This window comes from Salvia hispanica, chromosome 3 (genome assembly GCF_029641045.1).
Source record: "Salvia hispanica isolate PSC_SH4W2 chromosome 3, Shi_PSC_v1, whole genome shotgun sequence".
Lineage (NCBI taxonomy): Eukaryota > Viridiplantae > Streptophyta > Magnoliopsida > Lamiales > Lamiaceae > Salvia > Salvia hispanica.
The window spans coordinates 20,999,727-21,021,170 of NC_142694.1; the positions used below are offsets into that span (position 1 = coordinate 20,999,727).

The window sequence follows — 21,444 nt, forward strand, 5'->3', positions numbered from 1 at the left end:
TAAAACATAACAACATTATGACAAAAATAATCTGTTTTATTCCTTGAAAAATAAAATAAGAGTTTTACAGTATTCAATCATTCGAAACATGATTTCCCGTATATAAACTCTAACATAATTACAGTATTTGATACTCAAAGACCTCTCACACTTATTTTATCTAGTAGTATAAATTTTGCTCTACGTACGGTGGCCGGGCGTCCATGGGCCCAATTAGAATCACACTAGAGAATAATTGCTGGGAGTTGGATCCTTAATTTAATTATGTTGGGTGTTTAAGGATTTTATTTATATAATTTTTAACTAATTGAATAGTTTAACTATGTAATACTCCTATTAATTAACTGTGTGTTTTAATTGGATATCAATGGATAAATTTACATTAAAAAATTAAAAGGAAATAAGAAGGTTAGATCGATGAATAGTTAAGTGAAAAGAGGGTGATTGATAGAGTTGTTTCTTAAATAAAGAATGTTGTAGAAAGTGTTGTAGAGCCCATAGCTACGGTAATATGAATTGTTTAAAAACATGGTTATGGATGGTTTCAATCTAGATATGCATCAATGGTTTCAATTGAGGCCGTTGCTGACGTATATTGATGGACGAGAGTCCCTCCGGAGCTCCGACAAGGCCGTGGCATCAAGACTCAAGTAGATATACCTGTTGCCTCATAGTGTCCTGAACACGTTGTCCACAACTTCAACAATTGCAGACTGTGTAATTGAATTTGATGGTCCTTTATCTGGTGACTAAATTACCAGTGAGAGTACTTTTTTTTTAATTGATAAATGAATTTAAATTTAATGGTGGAGAAAATGACTTACAAGTTATAATTCATTTAAGAAGAAATACAATAGGAGAAATTAACAAAAACAAAAATTACATTGGTGCATTCAACACAATCCCAAAACCACATCTCCGATTACACAAAATTACATTGGTGCATTCAACACAATCCCAAAACCACATCTCCGATTACACGACATGATAGCAACAAATACGAACTCTCACTGCAACAAGCACGATGAAGAATCAAGGCACGAAACCCGCTGCCTCTTACGAGGAATAAACAGTTGCTCAGCCGACTCCACCAACACCGACACTTTCTCAAGAACATCGCTCAAAGCTGCACGAACCGAGCCAACCACAATATCCCCTTCAACCGACGTGATCAAGAACGCGACCTTCACCCTGCTTCCTAATGTGGATATCTCTGTCTTCAGCACCCGAACCGGAAGGCTTCTGATCACCTGCCTCACATCAGACAGCAGATCAGGCCAGTGTTCGCAGCAGATTGAAGCCCTAAGCAAGAACGAGCCATCGCCACTATGATTCTCAATCGTTTCGACTTTCACTTCATCTGTGTCCATCGGGATCTGCAGGCCTTCACTGGCTTGTGACGCAGTCGCCCTCAGCTGTTTTATTTGGCTGACGACTTCGGCTAGTAAAGTTGCCTTGTCCATCTGCTAATCACAGAAATAATTTCCATTAAACTTCAAGAAATAGACAAAAGTATATTATGATCCAAATTAAAATCAAAGCATTAAGCAACACATCAACTTATGTGGAAGAAGACAAATGTGGAAGCAATTTTCACATAAAACAAGTATAAAAGAAAACTACTATTTAATACCAAGTCAAAATTTGCAATGAATAACTACTTAATCTATAGCTTCCCTTTCCCCGAGAGTCGCAATCGCAGCTCAACTTTCCATCTAACTCTTTCGTGATCGAGACGAAAACTGTATATATCATACTATTATATCAACACAAAGACAAAGATTTGCTGTCAAGTTAAAATATACTAATACAGTCATCTACTAGAAATTGACTTGTAAACCTAAGCATGATATTCATCAGCAGGCAGTTAGCCTTCCATCCAACCAAAATCATCGTTCGATCACATCAAAGTATAGCCGGGGGGATAGCTTTGAAAACCAGCTGACATTAAAAAATACAGAAGCAATACTTGACTAACTAATCTAATACTGCAGAAGTTGACATTTCAAGAGTAGAATACCTCTCTCACTTCCTAAATTCAAAGGCCAACATCCCACACACGTCTAATACTTTAATCGAGTATTGTAATAGAACACACACAGTCTACACTCCATGAAGAAAATCGATGCCTAGTTCATCAAAACGCAGACAATTCTTACTATTTTCATCGTATCACCTATCATCAAATTAAAGGACTAAACAAGCAATGCTTCGCCTATACGAAACTATAATCCTAAACAACGATGGAAAATCTAAACAAACTCAAATCCTACTTCTTAAGCACACAAGTAATCAACAATACAAATCAAACAATCAATCCACAGTAATGATAGAAATTGTAAACAAACTTCAAAAACAAGCATTATATTCATTCGAACAGCGGACCTTTTCATTGCTCGGTACAAGCCCTCGGAGGCTCTCCAAATGTGCATTGATTCTTTCCCTTCTCCTCCTCTCTGCCTCACTATGGCTCCTCAAAGCCTCTGCTGTCTTCGTCTCTGAAACCCCTCTTTTTCTCCCCACTTTTCCACAAGCCTTCACTAACTCCCCCTTTTCGCCATCTAACACCAGAGACTGCTTAACAGGCAAAGACAAACACCCCCTATTTTCAGAACTATGCAGCAATTGATTCACAAACTGTCCACCATCAGAGTCGAAGCTAATACCATACTGATTATTATCACACTGCATCATATTACAAGTTAAATTCAAAATTTTAATCTATTTCACAAGATACAATATTCTTAAGATATTCGTTTCAAGACATGCCACAAATAACACATGCTTCAACAATCTTGAAAAATTGAATCTTGAAATATTTTTTTTGGCTGAACTTCAAGAAAAATTGAATCTTGAAATAGGCCTCGGCACAAAATCGAAACTTTTTCACAGAAAGAGGGAAATGAAGTGAAATTAAAGGGAAGAAATTTATGGGTCAAGGCCAGGAGGGCGTGTGGCGAGGGCAAACCAGAAAGCAAGCATCTTTGATTGAGTTTTGAGGGCTGCAACAGAAGGGATTGTGATTATCAGGGATACTGGCATGGACATTGTTTTCATGAAGGAGATTTGAATAAATCAAGAATGAGATGAAAATATTGCAGAAATCTAGTGAACAATTAGCTTCTTTATCATTATGAAGGGGTCGAATTCCTGCATTTCAGAATCTTTTTCAATCTTCTACGAGAATTTTGAATGGATGGGAGGAAGAGGGATAAAATAGCTCAGGTTTTGTTAGTGACTGCGTCTTTGCAAGCAAATAGCCCAACTGAAACACAGACTTAAGTGGTGAAGATTGGGATTGCATTTGGATGTATAAATACGAAAATGAAATTTAAAAGTTAACTGATTTAAGTGGCCGTAAACAAAATTTTGGACCGTTAGTTGACATCTTTTATTAAGAAATGAATCTAAATTTAAAGTCAGTATGTATATGTGTTTGTTAAAAAAGACATTTATTTAGTTATGCAAAGAGCAGTTGAATGTACTCTTTGCATGTACTATACTCCCCTTTTTGAGTGGTACAAGATTTTATATGGAGATATTTTATTTGTTAGATAGAGAGAATAAAGACAGGTCAAATTAAAAATAAAAATGAGTCATCTTCATATGAAAGGGGTTATATATTTATTCCAATGTAACAAAAATTCAATCATGTTTGATGCAAGTGTATTGTGCAACTCTCAGCTGACTCCGAATATCTCTGCCTGGCTAGATAAGAGCATCTCCAATGCAAATAGGTCAGCCATAAGCCAGTCATAGGCCAGCCAGTCTCTCTCCCTGCCACGTCAACAGCACTAAAAATCCACCTGCCACATCAGATTTAGGTCAGCCGCAATAAAAATAATTCAAAATATACTATATTTACGAAATTAAAATTACGATTAAATTACGGATTAAATTTACGACACAGATACGGAAAAATTAATTCATTTCGTTCAAAAAAAGTACAAAGATTTAAAAAAAAATACATGATTTTTTTTTTAAAAAAAAAGGCTTCCACACACGAGCCCCGCCACTCTCTACTCCTCGTCGCCGTCCTCGCCGTCGCTGCCGCAACCCGGGGTATCTGACCCCACGTCGAAACCCCCCATCTGTGCCCTCGCGGTATCCAAATCAACCCGCATGCTCTCGAGCATCGAGTGAAGAAACATCTTCTCCGTGGGGTCAGTTGCGTTCTTCCACTTTTGGAAGACCTTGTACATCTGTATAGAGAGTGTACTCGAGTGGGGCGGGTGGGAGGGCGGTGGACTGGACCTCATGGGGCGATAGGGGGGATCCTCCCCTCGCAGCCCGTTGCGCCCGCTTCTGTCCAACCGGGCGAGGGCGACCAGCAAATGAAGGAGGGAATAGAAACTCCTCAGCATCTGGGGGGAGGTCGTGGGATCCGCCGCTGCTGCCACTGTAGTCGCCGGTATAGTTCAGCCTCTGCTTCTTCGGCCACCCAGCGTTGCACCCCGCATGGAACTTCTCGGAGTCCTTCAACAACACATAGCACTCCCAGAAGTGGAACTCCTTGTACTTCCCCGCCAAGGGGAACTGACTCTCGGCTATCCTCCGGGCGTCCTCCTCATTCTGCCCACTAGTGAGCTGACGGAGGGCGTTGGCGTACAACGCCGAAAAACGGCCTACCGCGGCCCTGATGCGCTCCCACCCCTTCCGGACCTCCTCCCCGCTGAAGTCCTTCCCGTGCGGGCAGTGCCTCCTGTAGGCAGCTCTAATCTTCGCCAACATGTTGACGACCCGCTGGTTGTTCGCAACCAGCCGATCGTCGCACACCTCCAACCACCTCCTGGCCACCCCGGCGTACTCATCCTCCGTCCACTTCCTCCGGCCGGAGGTGTCGTCAACAACGGGCTGCGACGACTCGCCGACCGCCTTGGCCTTCCCCCTCGTCTTCTTCTTCTTCGCCGCGGCCCGCCCCGCTGGAACGGGAGTGTCCGGATCGCCGAGATCGATCCCCATGTCATGCAATGACAAAAGGTCATCGCCAGTGAACTGCGTCTCCACTGGGGTCAACGTGTGAGACGAAGCCGTCAAAAAATCCAGAGAGGGACGATAGACCGTGTCACCCCCCCGGCGACCCCTGCATCCCGGGATGCATACCCATCATCTGCTGCTGCATCTGGGGCATACCTCCCCACCCCTGCCCGCCGCTGGCATGTCCGCCGCCCGTCATACCCCACGGCATGTTCCCACCCCCTGGCGCTCCGGCCATCATCCCCATCAGCTGATTCCAAGGGACGTTAAACCCTGGGCCCATCTGGCCCCATCCAGATCCCACGGGTACCGTGGGAGTCTGAGATCCACTCGTCACTGGACTGGACTCGTTGTGATCCATCGCTCGATGATGCTCTTGTACAGAAAGTTAGAGAGAGAGAAAACTCGTTAAAACAAGTGGTGCAAATGAAAATGAAACTAAAATTGCGTTTATATAGGTTTTTTTTAAAAATAAAAAATCAAAATTCGGCGCTGGCCGATCGGGCCGCCACAATGGCGGCCAGCGCATCGGCCAGCGCCATGCCACCGGCTAGCCCACGCCGAAAATTTGGCCGATTTCTCGCTCGCCTACTCCAATAGTTCGGCTAACCGACCGGCTAGCGACGCGAATCGGCTAGCCGGTTGGCTAGCCGGCATTGGAGATGCTCTAATATTGCCCATAGCAAAGGCTAGGTATTTTATACTTCATCCGTTTCAAAATTCATCCGTTTCAAAAGAATATGTATTTTGGATTTGACATGAATTTTAATAAATAATTGATAAAGTAAGAAAGACATAGAAAGAAAAAGTAATTAAAATATTGTTAGTGGAGAATCGATACCACCTCATTATAGAGAAAATAGTATCCAAAAAAATAGAAAGTGCATATTCTCGTAGGACGAACTAAAAAGGAAGAAGTGCATATTGTTTTGGAACGGAGGAAGTACTTAAAGTATTAATTAATTAAGTGTTTAATTAAGTGTTCTCTTATTAAAAATCACGTTTAAAATACTAATTAAATTATACTAAAAAATCAATCCTAAATTTATGATCTAAAAAGAGAAGTGTGAGTTAATTAATATATTATAATTAATTAAGTATTCTTCTATTATATGTTTTCATTACACTTAAAATACTAATTTAATTATATTAAAAAATTAATTCTAAATTTATAACTAAAAAGGAAAAATGCGAGTAATATGAAACAAATGAGTATAATAAAATGTGAGTAATATGGAACGGAGGAGTATTAATATTGAGGTTTATATATGTCAATGAGGAAGTATTAGTCAAGAGTGATTAGCTTAAGACCAAATTAGTATTATATCATTGTGGTGTATATATGTCAAAGACTAATTAGTTAGTGGTATACATTTATTGGCTCTTTAACGGCGGCTTAAGGTATTGACACGGCATAAAGTAGTAGTAGATCCGAATTCAATCAAGTAGTTGATAGGTGGAGTATAATATATATACAATTAACAACTCACATTTTGTTATCGCTTATTCTTAATTTTTTATATGTGATTGCACATTTAATATTTGAAATTTCATAATCCTTTCGCGTCATGCTATAGACTCTTTGTAATAAGATAGAAGATACAAGACACACGTTATGATTGAACTGTGTTTTGTTTTATAATTATGATGCGTCAATAATGGCCGATGTGTCGATGTTTAAGCATCATATTTTTTTTAAAATAATCATCAATATTGTTTAAGTTTAATTTGAATTATTTATTTTGAATTCTTTGTTTTTGAATTGGTAGCATTCCTTTTCTCTTCCTTCTGTTTAATCATTTGTTAATTTTTTTTTACATAAAATAATGGTTGATCGAGAGAAATTATTTTATATTAGTATACAATATTCGGTTAACTGCCGCTAAACTATTACTTTGACATACACAATCTGAATTTTAATAATTCATATAAATGAAGACCGCATTCAATTATTTTATAGTTGACTAATGAACTATTGGTTTGGGGGTCTCTTTCTCATCAACCATTTTGAGTTCTTATTTGGATTGTCGACTCTAGTAACAGTTTATCTATGGTTTAATCACATCAATCATCTAAACAATATTCTGATATTGTAAATAAAATACAGATTTCCTCCTCATGTTTTAGTTTTGCAATTTGTGAATAAACAACAATAATATGTAACCTCTTTACTATTTAAACTGTTGATCACCTTAGGGCTTAGGGGTCTCGAAACGGGTAGCGGGTATTAGGCGTACTTGCATACCCGACTCGATATCCGTCGGGTATCGGGTACCAGCTGCCCGACGGAAACGGATAACGGGACGGAATTGGGTTATCATATTTTTTAGTTTTGTGAGTACCCGTTTCGACACCCCTATTTATAATTACGGATCGATTAAAAGATCATGTGTATTCCGAATTTTTTTAAAAATCTCTCATGTCCTCACTAGTTAGTCTCAAACCTTTCGGTCTTATTCATCCATCATCTTATGTATTCAATCTAATATACTACTTTGTTTTTTCTAGTCTACAACAGACCATCGTCTTATTTATTCAGTCTAATAGACTACTTTTCTTTCTAGTCTACAACATACCGCTTGATCATTTGATTCAATAGGTGTTGGAATCAAAAGCCCGATCAAAGCATTTTGACCAGATCGTAGTACAAGTGACTAAATATTTAATTTATAAAATTAAATGATATTGAATCTATTTACGTCCGGAGTAGATGATCGTAGTCTATTCATTTTTTCCAAACTGAATTTTGGTGAGTGAGAAATAATGAATTAAAATTGTTCACAATAATAGAGATATGTGATTAATAAATATGCTTGTTAATTAATCCCAAATTGATTTTGCCAGGCCTTGGACTTAAAATCTTGATAATTGTTCTTTGGTCTTTGGCACTGGATGTTGGGCTCGGGGCATTGGCTTTATCCAAGGAAGACTTAATCTTATTGGACTAATAAAATGGACCAAATAAAACAGTCCCGTTGTCCTCAAGTGACGGTAGTAACGTCTGTAACATAACCCCCTTCGATAGACGAAGCCTGGTCTTACTACTCATTAGTAATACTACGCTAGTGTAGTGCATTTTTCTATAAAATCAATGTACAAAGTATAAATTCCATTACTAAATTCTTGGATATGGATCACAAGTAATTTTTGCAAATGAAGTTACATATATTGACATATACACATGTGACATTTGATAAGCAGAGTATTTAGAAGCTTGGGAATGCCATAAATGGATATATCTCAAGCAGTTGGATATGAAGCTTGCATGGCAATGCCACAGATCCCTTGTGCAGCTCCAATATCCCTCTGCATCAAGATGTATCCATTTTCGCCCCAGCTCGTTCCCCACGAGTTCTTCACGATCCAATACTTGGTCCCATCGCTGGTCGCCCCATATCCAACTGCAGTCACTCCATGGTCTAGATCCGTCCCACACTCGCCAGTGAAGACTCCACTCGAATAGAACTGGAAGTCCGAACCACTCGCATCAATAGCCACCGATACTGGCTGATTCGCCACTGCTTTGAGCAGAGACGATTCACTGTTGGCAGGCACATCCTCGTACCCTGTGATCCTGGCTGCATCAGATGATTCCTTCTTCGAGTTGCACGTGCCATCCACTCCTTGGTATGGGTAGTTTTTTTCGGTTGTGAGGCCTTTGTTGTTAATGATATACTGAAACGCGTCATCCATTAGTCCACCGTTGCAGCCCTCGTCCTCGCTTGTGTCACAGTCAACAAGTTGTTGTTCGGATAGCGAGATTAGATTCCCTGTCTTTATCTGGTTGATTCCTTCTGTAGCTGCAACCGCTGAAAATGCCCAACAACATCCTGCATTTTTGTTTCACACAGAATCAAAATAACAATTTCTCTTAAATATATAATTTAAAGTACTCCCTCCGTCCCATAAATGTTGAGACAAAATTTTTGGGCACAGAGGTTAAGAATTTATATTAAATAAATAGGAGAGATGAAAAAAGTAAAAGATTAGAGAGAGTAAAGTAAATGATGGAATAAAAAAAGAATGATTAGATGTTTTGTCTTTTGTTAAAAAAGGAAATGACTCAACTTTGTTGGAATGGACTAAAAAGGTATACGACTCAACTTTTTTAGGACGGAGGGAGTATAATTTGAATACTGAATTGTTTTTTTTTTTTTTTTTTTTATATCGGTACGAAAGAATTTCATATATTATGTCATGTTAGTTGCATACCACATTGGCCTTGATCCTTTATAGCGGTAACGGCTCCTTTCTTTCTCCAATCCATGCTAGCGGGAGCTGCACTCACATTTGCATACCTAAACGACGAAGAAACCTTAGGCGATTTTGAATGAGAAGGCATCATGAATCCGTTTCTAGAGTTCTTGAATTCATCATTCGTTAGATCAGCAAATTTGTTGATGGCAAGTTTGTAAGTCCGACCACCTTCCTCGTTAAACGAATCAATATACTCAACATTCTCCTTGAATATATTGAATCTTTTGGCCTTCTCCGCTTCATCTTTGTACACACGGCCGTTCTCCAACATCCATTTCTCGTGCATCTCTACCATGGATGCATCAGGCACCGTTCGAGCTGATGCTAGAGAATCGCAGAGCTGTAACAGCACGATTGCAGCAATAAGAAGCTTCCAAGAAGGTGCCACAGCCATTTCTTGAAATTTGTTGGCTATATTTGGTAAAGGGAATTAAGTGTTAATATTTTTGATTGAATTGAAAAGGGTGAGTCTATTTATAGATTAAAAAAAAATGGTGAAGTTGTAAAATGACTTTAAAGCTATGATTCGTGGAAGCTCTTCTACTTCATTTGATGGTATATCAGTTTTTATATTGATAGTTTCTTGGTTAGCTCTTTCCTTACTTTCAAAAGTTTGGTAAAATCCAAGATCTCTGTCAAAATTCTTTTTCAATCAAATTTGATGGCGTAGCGTCTGAATTCTCAACCTCAGATATATCCAATTTTCATTTACATCAAGCATGAACCGTTTATTGGCTGTAGTTAGATTTAGTAGTATTATAGTATTAGTATCCCATTTATCATATCGCACCACTTAATTAATTGTTTAATAATATTATAAAAATAAATTTTTTCCTTCCCTCATTAATTGTCCATTTCACTTTATAAATGATATGTAGGCCCAACATTCCACTAACTTCTTTCATTCACATTTTATTAGTCCATCGGTCACTCATTAATTGTCCATTTTGGTTCCGGCCTGAATTTTAAGAAATGTAAAGGAATATGCGTTGAAAAAGTTAGTGGAATATGAATCCAACTTTTATATGTTAGTTTTATAATAAAATGTGAAACTTACTTATCATTTGTGGTAAAAAAGTGAAACTGGACAATTAATGGGGGACAGATGAAAATGACAAAAGTGAATAATTAATAGGAGACGGAGGGAGTATACAATTAATATATAAAAGTGATACTCATATTCTATTAACTTTTGCAACACATTTTCCTTTATCATGGGATGGGGAGTATTCTAGTTGGCCACATATGCCAAATTTCTTTATATTTGGGAGTTTGGCTATAAGGTGAAATTGAAGAGTGTGTTTGAAGATGGGTTTTACATCCAACACAATAAGAAACTTGAAAACTGCACGGATCTTCGGAAATTCATGCTAATACTTGAGGAACAAAAGAAATAGATCTGAAAAGTATCTTGCATTAGTGAAGAGAAAAATTTTGAGATTAACTTAGAAACGTTACAAACACGCCGATTTTTCTTTCACTACAAAAAAAGCGCTTGTTTCCAAGAACCCGAATTGCTAGGAAATGTCAAAAAGTGCTCGGAAATAACCATATACCGAGCATACATCGAGCACAAGATGTGCTCTGCATTTCTCTCGTCGGAAACATTTCCGAGGAAACTCTGAGCGCGACCCCGAAAAGTTTCCGAGCACCATGGATGTGCTAGGAAAAAGACTCAGCCTGAAAGTTTCCGAGCATAGTTTGTATGCTAGGATTTTTCTAGCACTTATTAGTGCTCGGAATTATCCTAATTGTATATGTGCTAGGAAATTTGCTAGCACTAATGTACTCGGAATTCTCCTCAATGTAACGGCTATTTATTTGTGCTCGGTGATTTGCGAAAATTCAATATACAGTGGTTATTATTATTATTATTATTATTATTATTATTATTATTATTATTATTTACTAAATTAAAATAATAAACCATTATGTAATGGAATAATAATACTCCCTCCGTCCCACTTTAGGAGTCCCGGTTGGAATATTCCATTATTGGTAATAGGCCCCACATTCCACTCACCTTTTCCCACTCACATTTTATTATAAAACTAATATATAAAAGTAGGACTCGCATTCCACTATCTTTTTTCACCAACTTTCCTTTATATTTCTTAATACCCGTGCCGAACTCAACCGGGACTTCTAAAGTAAGACGGAGGGAGTATATAGCAAGATCCAAAAAATTGCATAAAACAAAATATCATAGTTTTACACTTCAAAGGAAGTTTGCTGATTAGGCTATTCAAACTAAATTGGTTCACTTCGGAAAAAGATAGTTAAGGAGCTCAAAATAATTGTTTCACTTCAAATGGACTCTAGCCTCTTGTCAATTGATTGAACTGTTCACTGAGGATCTTCAGCTGGTCTTGCAACGACGCTGTTTTCTTGTCCGACTCCTCACGCACTTTGGCAATTTCGTCCTGCATCACAAGCTGCATTCTCTCTTGAACCTCATTTGTAACCTCAACCCTGACTTGTTCGCGTAACTCCTGGACTCGTTGCTCGACCTCAGCTGAGCGGGCAGCTGCAGAGGTGGACGAGCTAGTAGCAAACGGGAAATATATGCTCGTTGCGTGTCCAGCACCAGGGACCTGTTTCCTCTTCTTCACCTTCCCAAAAAGATCGGCAAAGATTGCATCGTAATCAATATTTTCAACCCCTTGTGCCAGTAATGCATCAGCCTTTGCATAAACTTGCTCCTTCAAAAAACAAACACATATATAGTAATTTAGCATATGTCTGGTTTCAACAAACAGCCAAAATTTTGAGTTTATGAGCAGCACACCCTAAATTAAGTGAAATAAGATCAGATTTCTCCTTTCACACTTTATCAATTAATCAATGATCCATCAAATGATTCATTCATGCTACTTTTCATCACATAATCACTGATCTTCAAAGTAATCCATGCTGGTTTTCATCACTTTAATCACTGATCATCAAATTAATCCATTCAAGCTATTTTTTTCAGTTTACTTGCAACTGATCAGAACTAAATTAACTGTTCTAAATCACCTAAACTTGCTCCTTAAACAAACAAACACATATAAAGTAATTAATTGTTCTAAATTACCATGCTCAGTGTAAGAAACATATTAGTAAGCAATTTAAAACGAAATTACTTCAATTTCCGCGGCGCGCTGTGAGCACATCCCATGTGAGTCTTTTCGGGTTAGCCTATGAGTCTTGTTGAAGAGTTCCCAAAATGTAGGGCGCCTCCCGTTATTCTCTCTAGTCTGCAAATATTATCGAAAATGAGTTAGCATTATAAAAAGATGTACTCAAGATAAACCAGAAAATTCAGTTTTAACCATCTTTTCTACTGTCTCAGCAAATGAAACACAGCCATTGCTATGTGTGCCCAGGGCAGTCTCCCGGCCTTGCTTGCGATTTTCAGATGATCGCTTGGATGCCTCAACATGAGCACGTGTCTTCCACTCATTGCAGTAGTCATTCCACAAAGCCTGGGTAAAGTACGCTGGTTTTTTCTTCTTCTGTTTCAAATTATATATATAATCCCCATATCTCTCTTTACATTTATCACCAAAGGCAATCCTATAGAGGTTTTCATCAAAGCTCTCTGTGTTTGCATGTTTCTGAAAAATAAATAGCAAATGCTGGTTAAGGATTGTTTAAATATAGTAAACAAAAGGTTGGACTCTATATATTTATTGTATATTTAAAACAGAGGCCATAAACTTGATAGAGAAAAGTGAAAAGTATATTTATGCCTATGAGTAAATGTGATGGCACGCTGAGTAAAATAAGAAGATTGAAAAATCAATCTTCAATCACAGCTGGTGTCACAAGTATAGAAGACTCCCACCCCATTATGAGAAGCTATGTTTAATTAATTAAGTAATTGAGAGGAAAATGATATGTAATTTCTTGGGGAGTTGAAGAAGCATTAGCAGTTGATAGAGACGGGTTAAGTAGAAAGTAGAAAGGATGTGTTGCCTGACATGGCTATTATCTCAACAGAACTGTAAAACACCATCATCCCACTTTTTTATCATACACTTTTTTATACTCATTGTTTCCTCAGAGTTATACACAACATAACGTGAGTGAAGTGAGCACACTTCCTTCACTTCACTTCACTTCACTCAGAGAGGAAAATAACCAAACAAAACAAAACATTTGCACACTGGAGTTTACTTTATTGGCTAGGATAACAGAGTGAGCACACTTCCTTTCTCCATTTCATGCTCGTATGAACTATGCAGTACTGGAGTTTACAGCTTATCAATAGCTATGGATCCATCTCAAAATAGATTTAATATAAATTGAGGCATTTGATTTTGGATTGAAATAAAAAGAACAACCAAAATCCATACACAATCAACCATAAAATTCATACACATACAGATGCGAAACATAAGCATTGAAGGTCAAACATAATATCAAACATGCAGTCGCCAACCTAATATAAAGTAAACAACAAAATAAGCACAAATCCTCAATACCAAATAACAACAATGAAACCTCACAGACTTCGAAGATCCAGCCCCGATCTATCCAAAAAACACAAACTAACATAATTGTTTACTAAAATTAAGAGCTCGAGGCGGAAATACCGATGCATAAACAGAAGAATCGAAAACTAGCAATCATTTTCTACCTGTTGCTGCGAAGTGAGAGAGAAAACTGCAGCGCCTCTACGAGTGGATTGCAGCAGGGGAATCTTCAACGAAATCTGATGTTTTTCAATTTGAGAGAGCGACGGAGAGATTTGAGGAGACCGGAGGAGCAAGAGAGATGGAGAGATTTGAGGATTTTAGGCGGTGAGAGTTTCAAACTTGAGAATTTTAGATAGAATGAATTTTTAGTGGGAAATTTGTATTATTGAAAGTCCTTATTTTTCCAAGAATTGTGCTAGGAAATTGTGCGTGGGAAACAGTATAGGTATTGTTATTAGTAATTCATTTATTTCTAGAGATACAAAATAAGTAAACAGCTTATTAAAAAAATGATACGTACTACAATTACCAAAAAACAATGATAACTCTATAAGTTTGAATTTACCATCACGTCTGCCCATTTCATAGTAGTATTACTTTTCCCATGAGTTTGAAGATTCCGAGCACCTGAATTTGTGCTAGGAAATGTTGCGATAAACACCGAACAATACCCGAGGACATTTAATTCACTCGCAAATTGGTAGTCGGAAAATGAAAAATCCTCAGATTTTGCGAGCATTTTGTTGGTGCTCGAAAACCGCTCGAATTGTTTCAAAGCTGCTCGGAGGTTTTGCATTTAGCTCGGAAAGTGCACGGAATGGGGCTGATATTAGCGAGCACCGTCAGTGCTAGGAAAAAAGTGCTTGGAAACAGGCGTTTTTTCTGTAGTGTGCCTCATTCATTAGATTAAACAATCCGTCTCGATGAGAATTTATGAATTCTTCGGGAAAGTTCTCTTGTGTGGATTCTTTTGGCAGAAATTGTGTGCAGACTTAGTGATGCTAAATGTTTTAGATCAACCGTCGAAGTCTTTTCTCTTCAATTTTAACCAAAGTGGCATCAAATACATCTTTGCAGTCTTTTCCAAAGTGGCATCTTTGCTTCGTGATATAAATGCTTATGTAGTCTACATTTGGATCAATTTTGAAACTGAGAAATTAGACTGACGGGGAAACATTCTCCAAGTAGAGAAAACATGATTTCAAATAATGATGCAAGAGTCGTGGAAGAATGATTGAACAAAGGGGTTTATCAAACAAACCTTAATTCCTTGAAACGAAATCCATATTATAAAATCAAAAGTTTAGTCAAAACAAATATATAGGAAATAAAACGAAATCTAGAAAATTAAAAATAAACCTCAAAAAATAGTAAATTATCTCTTTCACCCCTAAAACGATGTCAGATGGTCAATATTCATTGTGCAAATTTCTAAGCTCGATTCGCAAGTACCGTGGAAATGTCTACTAGTAGTGGTTATGCTGAGGGTAGAGGTGGCCAAACCAAACCGGACCACCGGTTAACCGCCGGTTCCCAACCGGCGGGTCGGAACCGGATCGGTTCGAAATCCGGTTTCACGGTTATAACGGTTCGGTTATGGTTCCAAAAATACGAAACTGGAACCGGCGGTTAACCGCCGGTTCGGAACCGCCCGTTAAGCGGTTAACCGGGAATATGTAGCTGTCGCCGGTAGGTTCCTAGGGTTGCAGGCGTAGGGCTGAAAAAGGCCGGAAAACCGCCGGTTTGTGTCGGAAAACCGGCGGTTTCTGACACAAAATCGCCGGTTCCCGACGGTTCAGGGCTAGGTTCAGGCGTAGGCGTGTAGGGTTGCAGCGTAGGGTCTGAAAAGGTGTCGGAAACCGCCGGTTTTCGGTCAGAAACCGGCGGTTTTCTGACACAAACCGGCGGTTTTCTGACACAAACCGGCGGTTCGGTCAGAAAACCGGCGGTTTTCGACCGTTTTCAAATTTGAAATTCAATTTTTTTTTTTTTTTTAATATCAGATTTTCCCCCCATTTTTCATCTATAAATATCCCCTTCTTCATCACTTCTAATCACCCCATTCTTGTGTTAACAGGTATTTCTCTCTCAATCTCCAATTCTCTATTCTCTACCTCATTCTCTCAATTTGCTCTCTACTTGTTTACTTAAGTTGTACTTGTATTGTTGTATTTTGTAACTTGTAATTGTATTGTAGAAATTTACATTCAAAGTTTCAAATCAATAAAATTGCAATTCTTTATCGTTATCGTTATCCATTCTCTTTGGATTTTACTATAGAATTGCAATAAAAGTTATATAACTCTAAGATTTAAATAACTCTAAGATTTAAAAAAAAAAAAAAGAACCGGAACCGCCGGAACCGGTGAAAAACCGGCGGTTATTAACCAGAACCGGAACCGGATAACCGGTATCCGGGCCGGTTACGGTTCAAGCTTTCGACGAATCGGAACCGCCGGTTTTCGAACCGTGGCCACCTCTGGCTGAGGGGCTAATTGAAAGTGGAAATGGTATTAAACGAGTGAAACCCTTGTTAAAGAAAACTGTTGCTCACATGCACTATCATTACACAAAATCTCTTTGGGTAACAAAAATGTAAGCCACAAAATATTACTAATACATTATTATTTCTCTAAACCAAAAGAAAAAACACAATACATCACTGGCCTGCAGCAAAGGCCTCGACAGGGAAGGTCTTGGTGATGCCAGCAAGGCTCTTGAAGTTGATCTTCCCCGTTGGCGGATCGACGAGGACGATCTCACTGACAGGCGGCCACAGCATGAGCTCCTTGGCCTTGACTCCCTTGAGCTTCTTAATCCGCTTCTTCTCTATATAGCCCGTTATGCTCGTGTCGTAGCTCACTAGCTTGCTGATCACCTTGAAATTGTGCTCGACCTTCTTCTTCTGCTGAATCCACATGTACCCGGTGGTCCTCACGAACCCGACCTCCACCACATCGGCCAATGGTAGAAGCCCGCATGGCAGCTCGAACTCCTCAAGGAGTGCTACCGCCATCTTCAGCCCCTCGTCGTGGCCTTGCTTCACGGATGCTCCTTCTCTCTCTGCCATTGATGGATGAGGTTTAATTTTCTTGGTTGATGGGAGATTGTTTATAGTGATGAGTGTTAGGTAAGAAACAAATTGTTTGTGGGAGAAAACAAGGTTGTGAAACATTTTTAATTATTGATTATTGTAGTCCTTGTTTTGAGCCTTTGGATTAATTAGGGTGGGTTTTGACGATGCCTGCTTATTTGGAATCGAGGCATATAGTTGAAACTATAGAAATAGTGGCCACAAACAACTACCTCTTCATTCTATTGAAATGAAGGTACAATGAAGTAGATTAGGAATGGAAGAGGATAAGGAATTACCTCTTCATTCTATTGAAATGAAGGTACAATGAAGTAGATTAGGAATGGAAGAGGATAAGGAATGACAAAAATGTAAACTGATTCCTATGTTTTGTAGACTACAAATTAAGTAGAATGGAATTGTCATTCCCTATTTCTTTTCATTTTATTCCTGTATTTGGTATCTATAACTAAAGTTTATAAATTGAGTAGGTATTATTTTTGTCCAACAATAAAGGTCTCATTTTATATAACTTGAATTTTAACTGTTTAAGTATATAAATTAGAGACATCATTACTTGTGATCAATTTTTCTAAAAAACTTGCTAAAATGCTTTTTAAACGCATGTAGTATATTAGAAACATAAACTAACATTTTTAATTTAATAAATATAATTATAAAATTATTAGTTAAACCTTGGGCATTTGTCCATATAAAATATAAATATAAATAAGCCTTTGTATCTATACGGAGTAGGGTTATAATCAAATGCTAAATAATTCTGAATTCAAAACTACGAACTTCAACATAGTGTATTAATATTATCAACCCAAAGACATAACTTTATAAATATAACATGTAAATTTTAATACTCACTCCATCCCAGAAGAATATTTATTTTCTAGTTTTGGAAAGTATTTTCACTCTAATAAGGTGGGACTAAAAATACTTTGATTACTTTTTCTCTCCACATTTCTTTTACTTTACCAATTTTACATTAAAACTCGTGCCAAACTCAAAGTGCATATTCTTTGGGAACGAAGAAAATATACACAAAAACATAAGTATATTAACAGTGTATTAATAAACATATAAAATTGAGATTCTGGATTGAAAATTAGTTAGCATATTAATTCGATCAATACGAAGTATTGACATCATCGTCTGGGTATAGGCAGAGCCATCCGACGGTCCAAAAACTCTAATTAACAAAATGTTATAAAACAAAATTCTATAAATCACGTGACCAAGAAATTGAAATATACAAGCCGGCCCCAAATAATTGTGTTCTATGAAATAATATGGTCCGAAAATATTGCCTCAAAGTTTAGTATATGTCATGCTTGTGGTCAATATCCATTTCCTAAAACAAAATTAACAAGCGATCTAAATGTGTGGGAGAGAGCTAATATTGGCACAAACAAAACATTTCTACCTCAAGAAAATAACTACCAAGCTATGTATATATGCAAACACCGAAACTCAATCAATCCCTTCATTGAGAAGAAAAACACACCCTAAAATGGCAAGTTCTATAAAATTCGCAGTTCTGTTAGCCGGCGCCCTACTTCTATCGCTGGCTGACGTTGCCAAAGCCCAAGACGCGCTGTTCGTGGTCGAGGGCGAGGTCTATTGTGAAGTTTGCCGCATCAATTTCATCAACAAGCTTAGTGTACCTATGGCAGGTACATTACATCTTCTCTTGTCATGTTTTTCATAGAAGTTATTAAAAATAAGTGATGTCATATTGATTTCATATTCCTGAAATGGAAATTATGTTGAGATGGACGCTTTTCTTTGCGCTCTCAATTTTGGTTATTTTTGAAAAAATTTCAGCGCGGGTAATTGCGTCTTTAATTTTGTATTCTTATAAGACAAGTTTGTTGTGTGAATATATTAAGTGCTTTTAAAATCACCAAAAATAATGTTTTATTTTAACTAGTCATCTTCCGCGCGCCATGCAGGTGCGACCGTGCGCCTAGAGTGCCGAGGTGAAGAAATCACAAACATAACATACAAACTTGAGAACACGACCGACTCAGGCGGGCACTACCAGCTAAATGTGGTCGGGGACCATGGCACAGAGGAGTGCGGTGTGACACTAGTGAAGAGCAGTCAGACCGACTGTGACATCCTGCCTAACGAAGGTTGGGCCATCGAGCCAACGTCAAAGATCACGCTGACCAAAAATAGTGGCTTCCATGACAAAGTGCGCCATGCGAACCCACTAGGGTTCACCAAGAAGGAGCGGGACGCTGGCTGCGCCGCGCTCTTCAAAGAGCTCGAGATTAACCCGGATGAAATGAGTGTTTGATTGCTTAAATGTTTTATTTAATTTATTTGATTTTAGAAATAGGTTTCTAATTATTTGGAGTATGATTCAATATATTGAGCAAGATATTTGTGTAGAATGGTGTACGTACTTGTTTAAATCGTTCTCTTGTTTCCGTTGGGAGATAATAAAAAGTCTAATGAATTCCGGGATGATATGTGGTTGATGAATGAATTTAAAGATTTATTGTTAGGGCATCCACAATGGTGTCTTATGTCCGGAGTTCATTTCAGAGTCTATCTCCATTTTCTCCTGCCACGTCAGCAAACCCATCTCAGAGCCTATCTCACTGCAATGAGAGCCCATCCTAGAGCTTATCTCAGAGCACATCTCATTTCCACATCAGAACTATTTTTTTATTTTTATATCAATGTCTAAATAATTTAATTAAGTTAAAATACATAATATATAGATTAATTCTTCGACACTTTACGATATTGAAAAAAAATACAACGAGAAGTAAATTTAAATAAAATTACAATAAAATGATTGGGTTGTTCTTGCCGGCGTCGAAATCGGAAGAGGAATTGAAAGACATTTTTAGTGAGAGAAAAATGTAAGTAGAGAAGGATGTGAGTATGTGAAATGAATGGGATTACGAGGTATTTATAATAGGGGAAGAAATTTAATAAATTAAATAAATAAAAAATGAAATCGGCTTCGGTGCCTCGCAATGGGAGCTGATGGCAGGGCCGATGGAGAGCCAATTAGGGCTGGGTAAATATACCGAAAAAAAGGTATATCGATCGTATCGTATTGAAAAATATCAAAAAATATCGAATTTTCGGTATACCGAAACTTTCGGTACGATACAATACCGTATCGAAAGTTTTCGGTATGAAAACGATATGAATTTTCTTATACCGCGGTATACCGTTTTATATCGAATATACGATATATATCGATATTAACGGTATACCCAAATATATCGAAAATCAATACGTATCGAATTATCGATACATATCGTTTATACCGATGATGATGATGATGATGATAATAATAATAATAATAATAATAATAATAATAATAATAATAATAATAATAATAATAATAATAATAATAATAATATAATTTACTTTTTTTAAGATTAAAAGTTCAAATCATAAATATATCCATATAACTTAATTATATATTTTTTGATCATGAAGATGTGTACAATGTTTATTTTATTATGTTAAAATTATATTAATTTTAGTTTTATTTTTCAGTTTTGAAATTATATTTTTTAGTATACAGGTATTCGAAATGGTATAAAATTTCGGTATATCGTACGAAATATCGATATACCGTTCAGAACGGTATACCGAAGTTCGGTACGATATACCGAAATTTTGAAACGGTAACGGTATAATTTTTTTTCATACCGAAATTTCGGTATACCGAAATACGGTATACCGAAACTTTCAAAACAATAACGATATGAAATTCTTTCATATCGATATTTTCGGTATGATAACGAAACAAATTTTTTGATACGGTATATCGTATCGACTCAGCCCTAGAGCCAATCGCATATCGGCCGAGGCGATGGGGCGGCCTTGGGGCGGAGGAGATGGGGACTGTCATCGGCTCCCTCTCCACAATGGGAACCGGTGGGAGCGAGGGGGGGGGGGTCGCTCGGCCCCCATTGTGAGTGCTCTTAGACTATTAGTACAAATTTACAAGTTACATGATGCACAATATAGTACTTTAAACTATTGTTTACTATGAAAGACGTGTAATAGAGCGCATGAGCAGCGTAGTTGGTTCTGGAAGGTAGAGTTGCAAGAATGACAGATGTGTAATGTAATTAATGTATGTTCATCCTCTAAATGCAGAGATTGAGATGATATTTCTCACATATATCACTCCTTCATTTTCACTATAAATGGTTCATTTTTACAGGCTGTACTTATAATAAAATTGTTTGGTTTATAAAAAATAGTGGGTGGAAAATTTGGATTCGACTTATATATATTAATTTCATAACACAACATGAGTAAAAATGAGTTATTGAAATATAAGGTTCACTTGCTAAAAATATTAAAAATGAAATCACATATTTTGGCAAATGGATGAAAAAACAAAACTGAAACTTTTAATGGCTGACGAAGGGAGTAATTTTAAGATATTTATTGTAAAATAAAATAGGTTAATAGTATAATTATTTAAATACAATGGACTATCAATTTAAATTTTTTATAGAATTATACAAGTCTGCTAATAGCTCGGCTCCTAACTCAGCGAGTTTTGCTAGAGATTGCAATGATGTGTGTTACAAACTGGGATGAAGCTACATATCCAATCAATGATCTAGAGAGGACAAGAGACAAGAGTCACGAAGATAGCCGAGTTAGAGTCGA

General features: G+C 37.5%; 5 protein-coding genes across 6 annotated transcripts; 1 reads left to right on the forward strand and 4 right to left on the reverse strand.

The window, feature by feature from the left end:
* Positions 1-863: 863 nt before the first annotated feature.
* LOC125212104 (transcription factor bHLH30-like) lies at positions 864-3,290 on the reverse strand. Of its 2 annotated transcripts, none has more exons than XM_048112159.2 (2): positions 2,386-3,290; positions 864-1,466 (listed from the first exon to the last, which is right to left on the reverse strand). In XM_048112159.2, the coding sequence occupies exons 1-2, from the start codon at positions 2,692-2,694 to the stop codon at positions 1,008-1,010; spliced, it is 768 nt and encodes a 255-aa protein (XP_047968116.1). In that variant the 5' UTR covers positions 2,695-3,290; the 3' UTR covers positions 864-1,007. The 2 variants fall into 2 exon arrangements, with proteins under 2 accessions (XP_047968116.1, XP_047968117.1); XM_048112160.2 differs by having other exon boundaries at positions 864-1,463; positions 2,386-3,285.
* Positions 3,291-8,217: 4,927 nt separating this feature from the next.
* On the reverse strand, positions 8,218-9,628 carry LOC125216240 (senescence-specific cysteine protease SAG39-like). The gene is made up of 2 exons (XM_048117898.1): positions 9,190-9,628; positions 8,218-8,807 (listed from the first exon to the last, which is right to left on the reverse strand). Exons 1-2 carry the CDS (start codon positions 9,626-9,628, stop codon positions 8,218-8,220), a joined length of 1,029 nt encoding a protein of 342 aa, XP_047973855.1.
* A 1,770-nt stretch (positions 9,629-11,398) lies between these two features.
* Positions 11,399-14,493, reverse strand: LOC125216773 (uncharacterized). Its single transcript, XM_089066439.1, has 5 exons — positions 14,263-14,493; positions 13,859-14,014; positions 12,549-12,833; positions 12,360-12,473; positions 11,399-11,936 (listed from the first exon to the last, which is right to left on the reverse strand). The coding sequence occupies exons 1-5, from the start codon at positions 14,491-14,493 to the stop codon at positions 11,553-11,555; spliced, it is 1,170 nt and encodes a 389-aa protein (XP_088922565.1). The 3' UTR covers positions 11,399-11,552.
* A 1,788-nt stretch (positions 14,494-16,281) lies between these two features.
* On the reverse strand, positions 16,282-16,767 carry LOC125209503 (uncharacterized). The gene has a single exon (XM_048109103.2). The coding sequence runs from the start codon at positions 16,765-16,767 to the stop codon at positions 16,357-16,359; it is 411 nt and encodes a 136-aa protein (XP_047965060.1). The 3' UTR covers positions 16,282-16,356.
* Positions 16,768-18,277: 1,510 nt separating this feature from the next.
* On the forward strand, positions 18,278-19,254 carry LOC125210697 (major pollen allergen Pla l 1-like). Its single transcript, XM_048110268.2, has 2 exons — positions 18,278-18,455; positions 18,735-19,254. The coding sequence occupies exons 1-2, from the start codon at positions 18,293-18,295 to the stop codon at positions 19,082-19,084; spliced, it is 513 nt and encodes a 170-aa protein (XP_047966225.1). The 5' UTR covers positions 18,278-18,292; the 3' UTR covers positions 19,085-19,254.
* Positions 19,255-21,444: the final 2,190 nt, after the last annotated feature.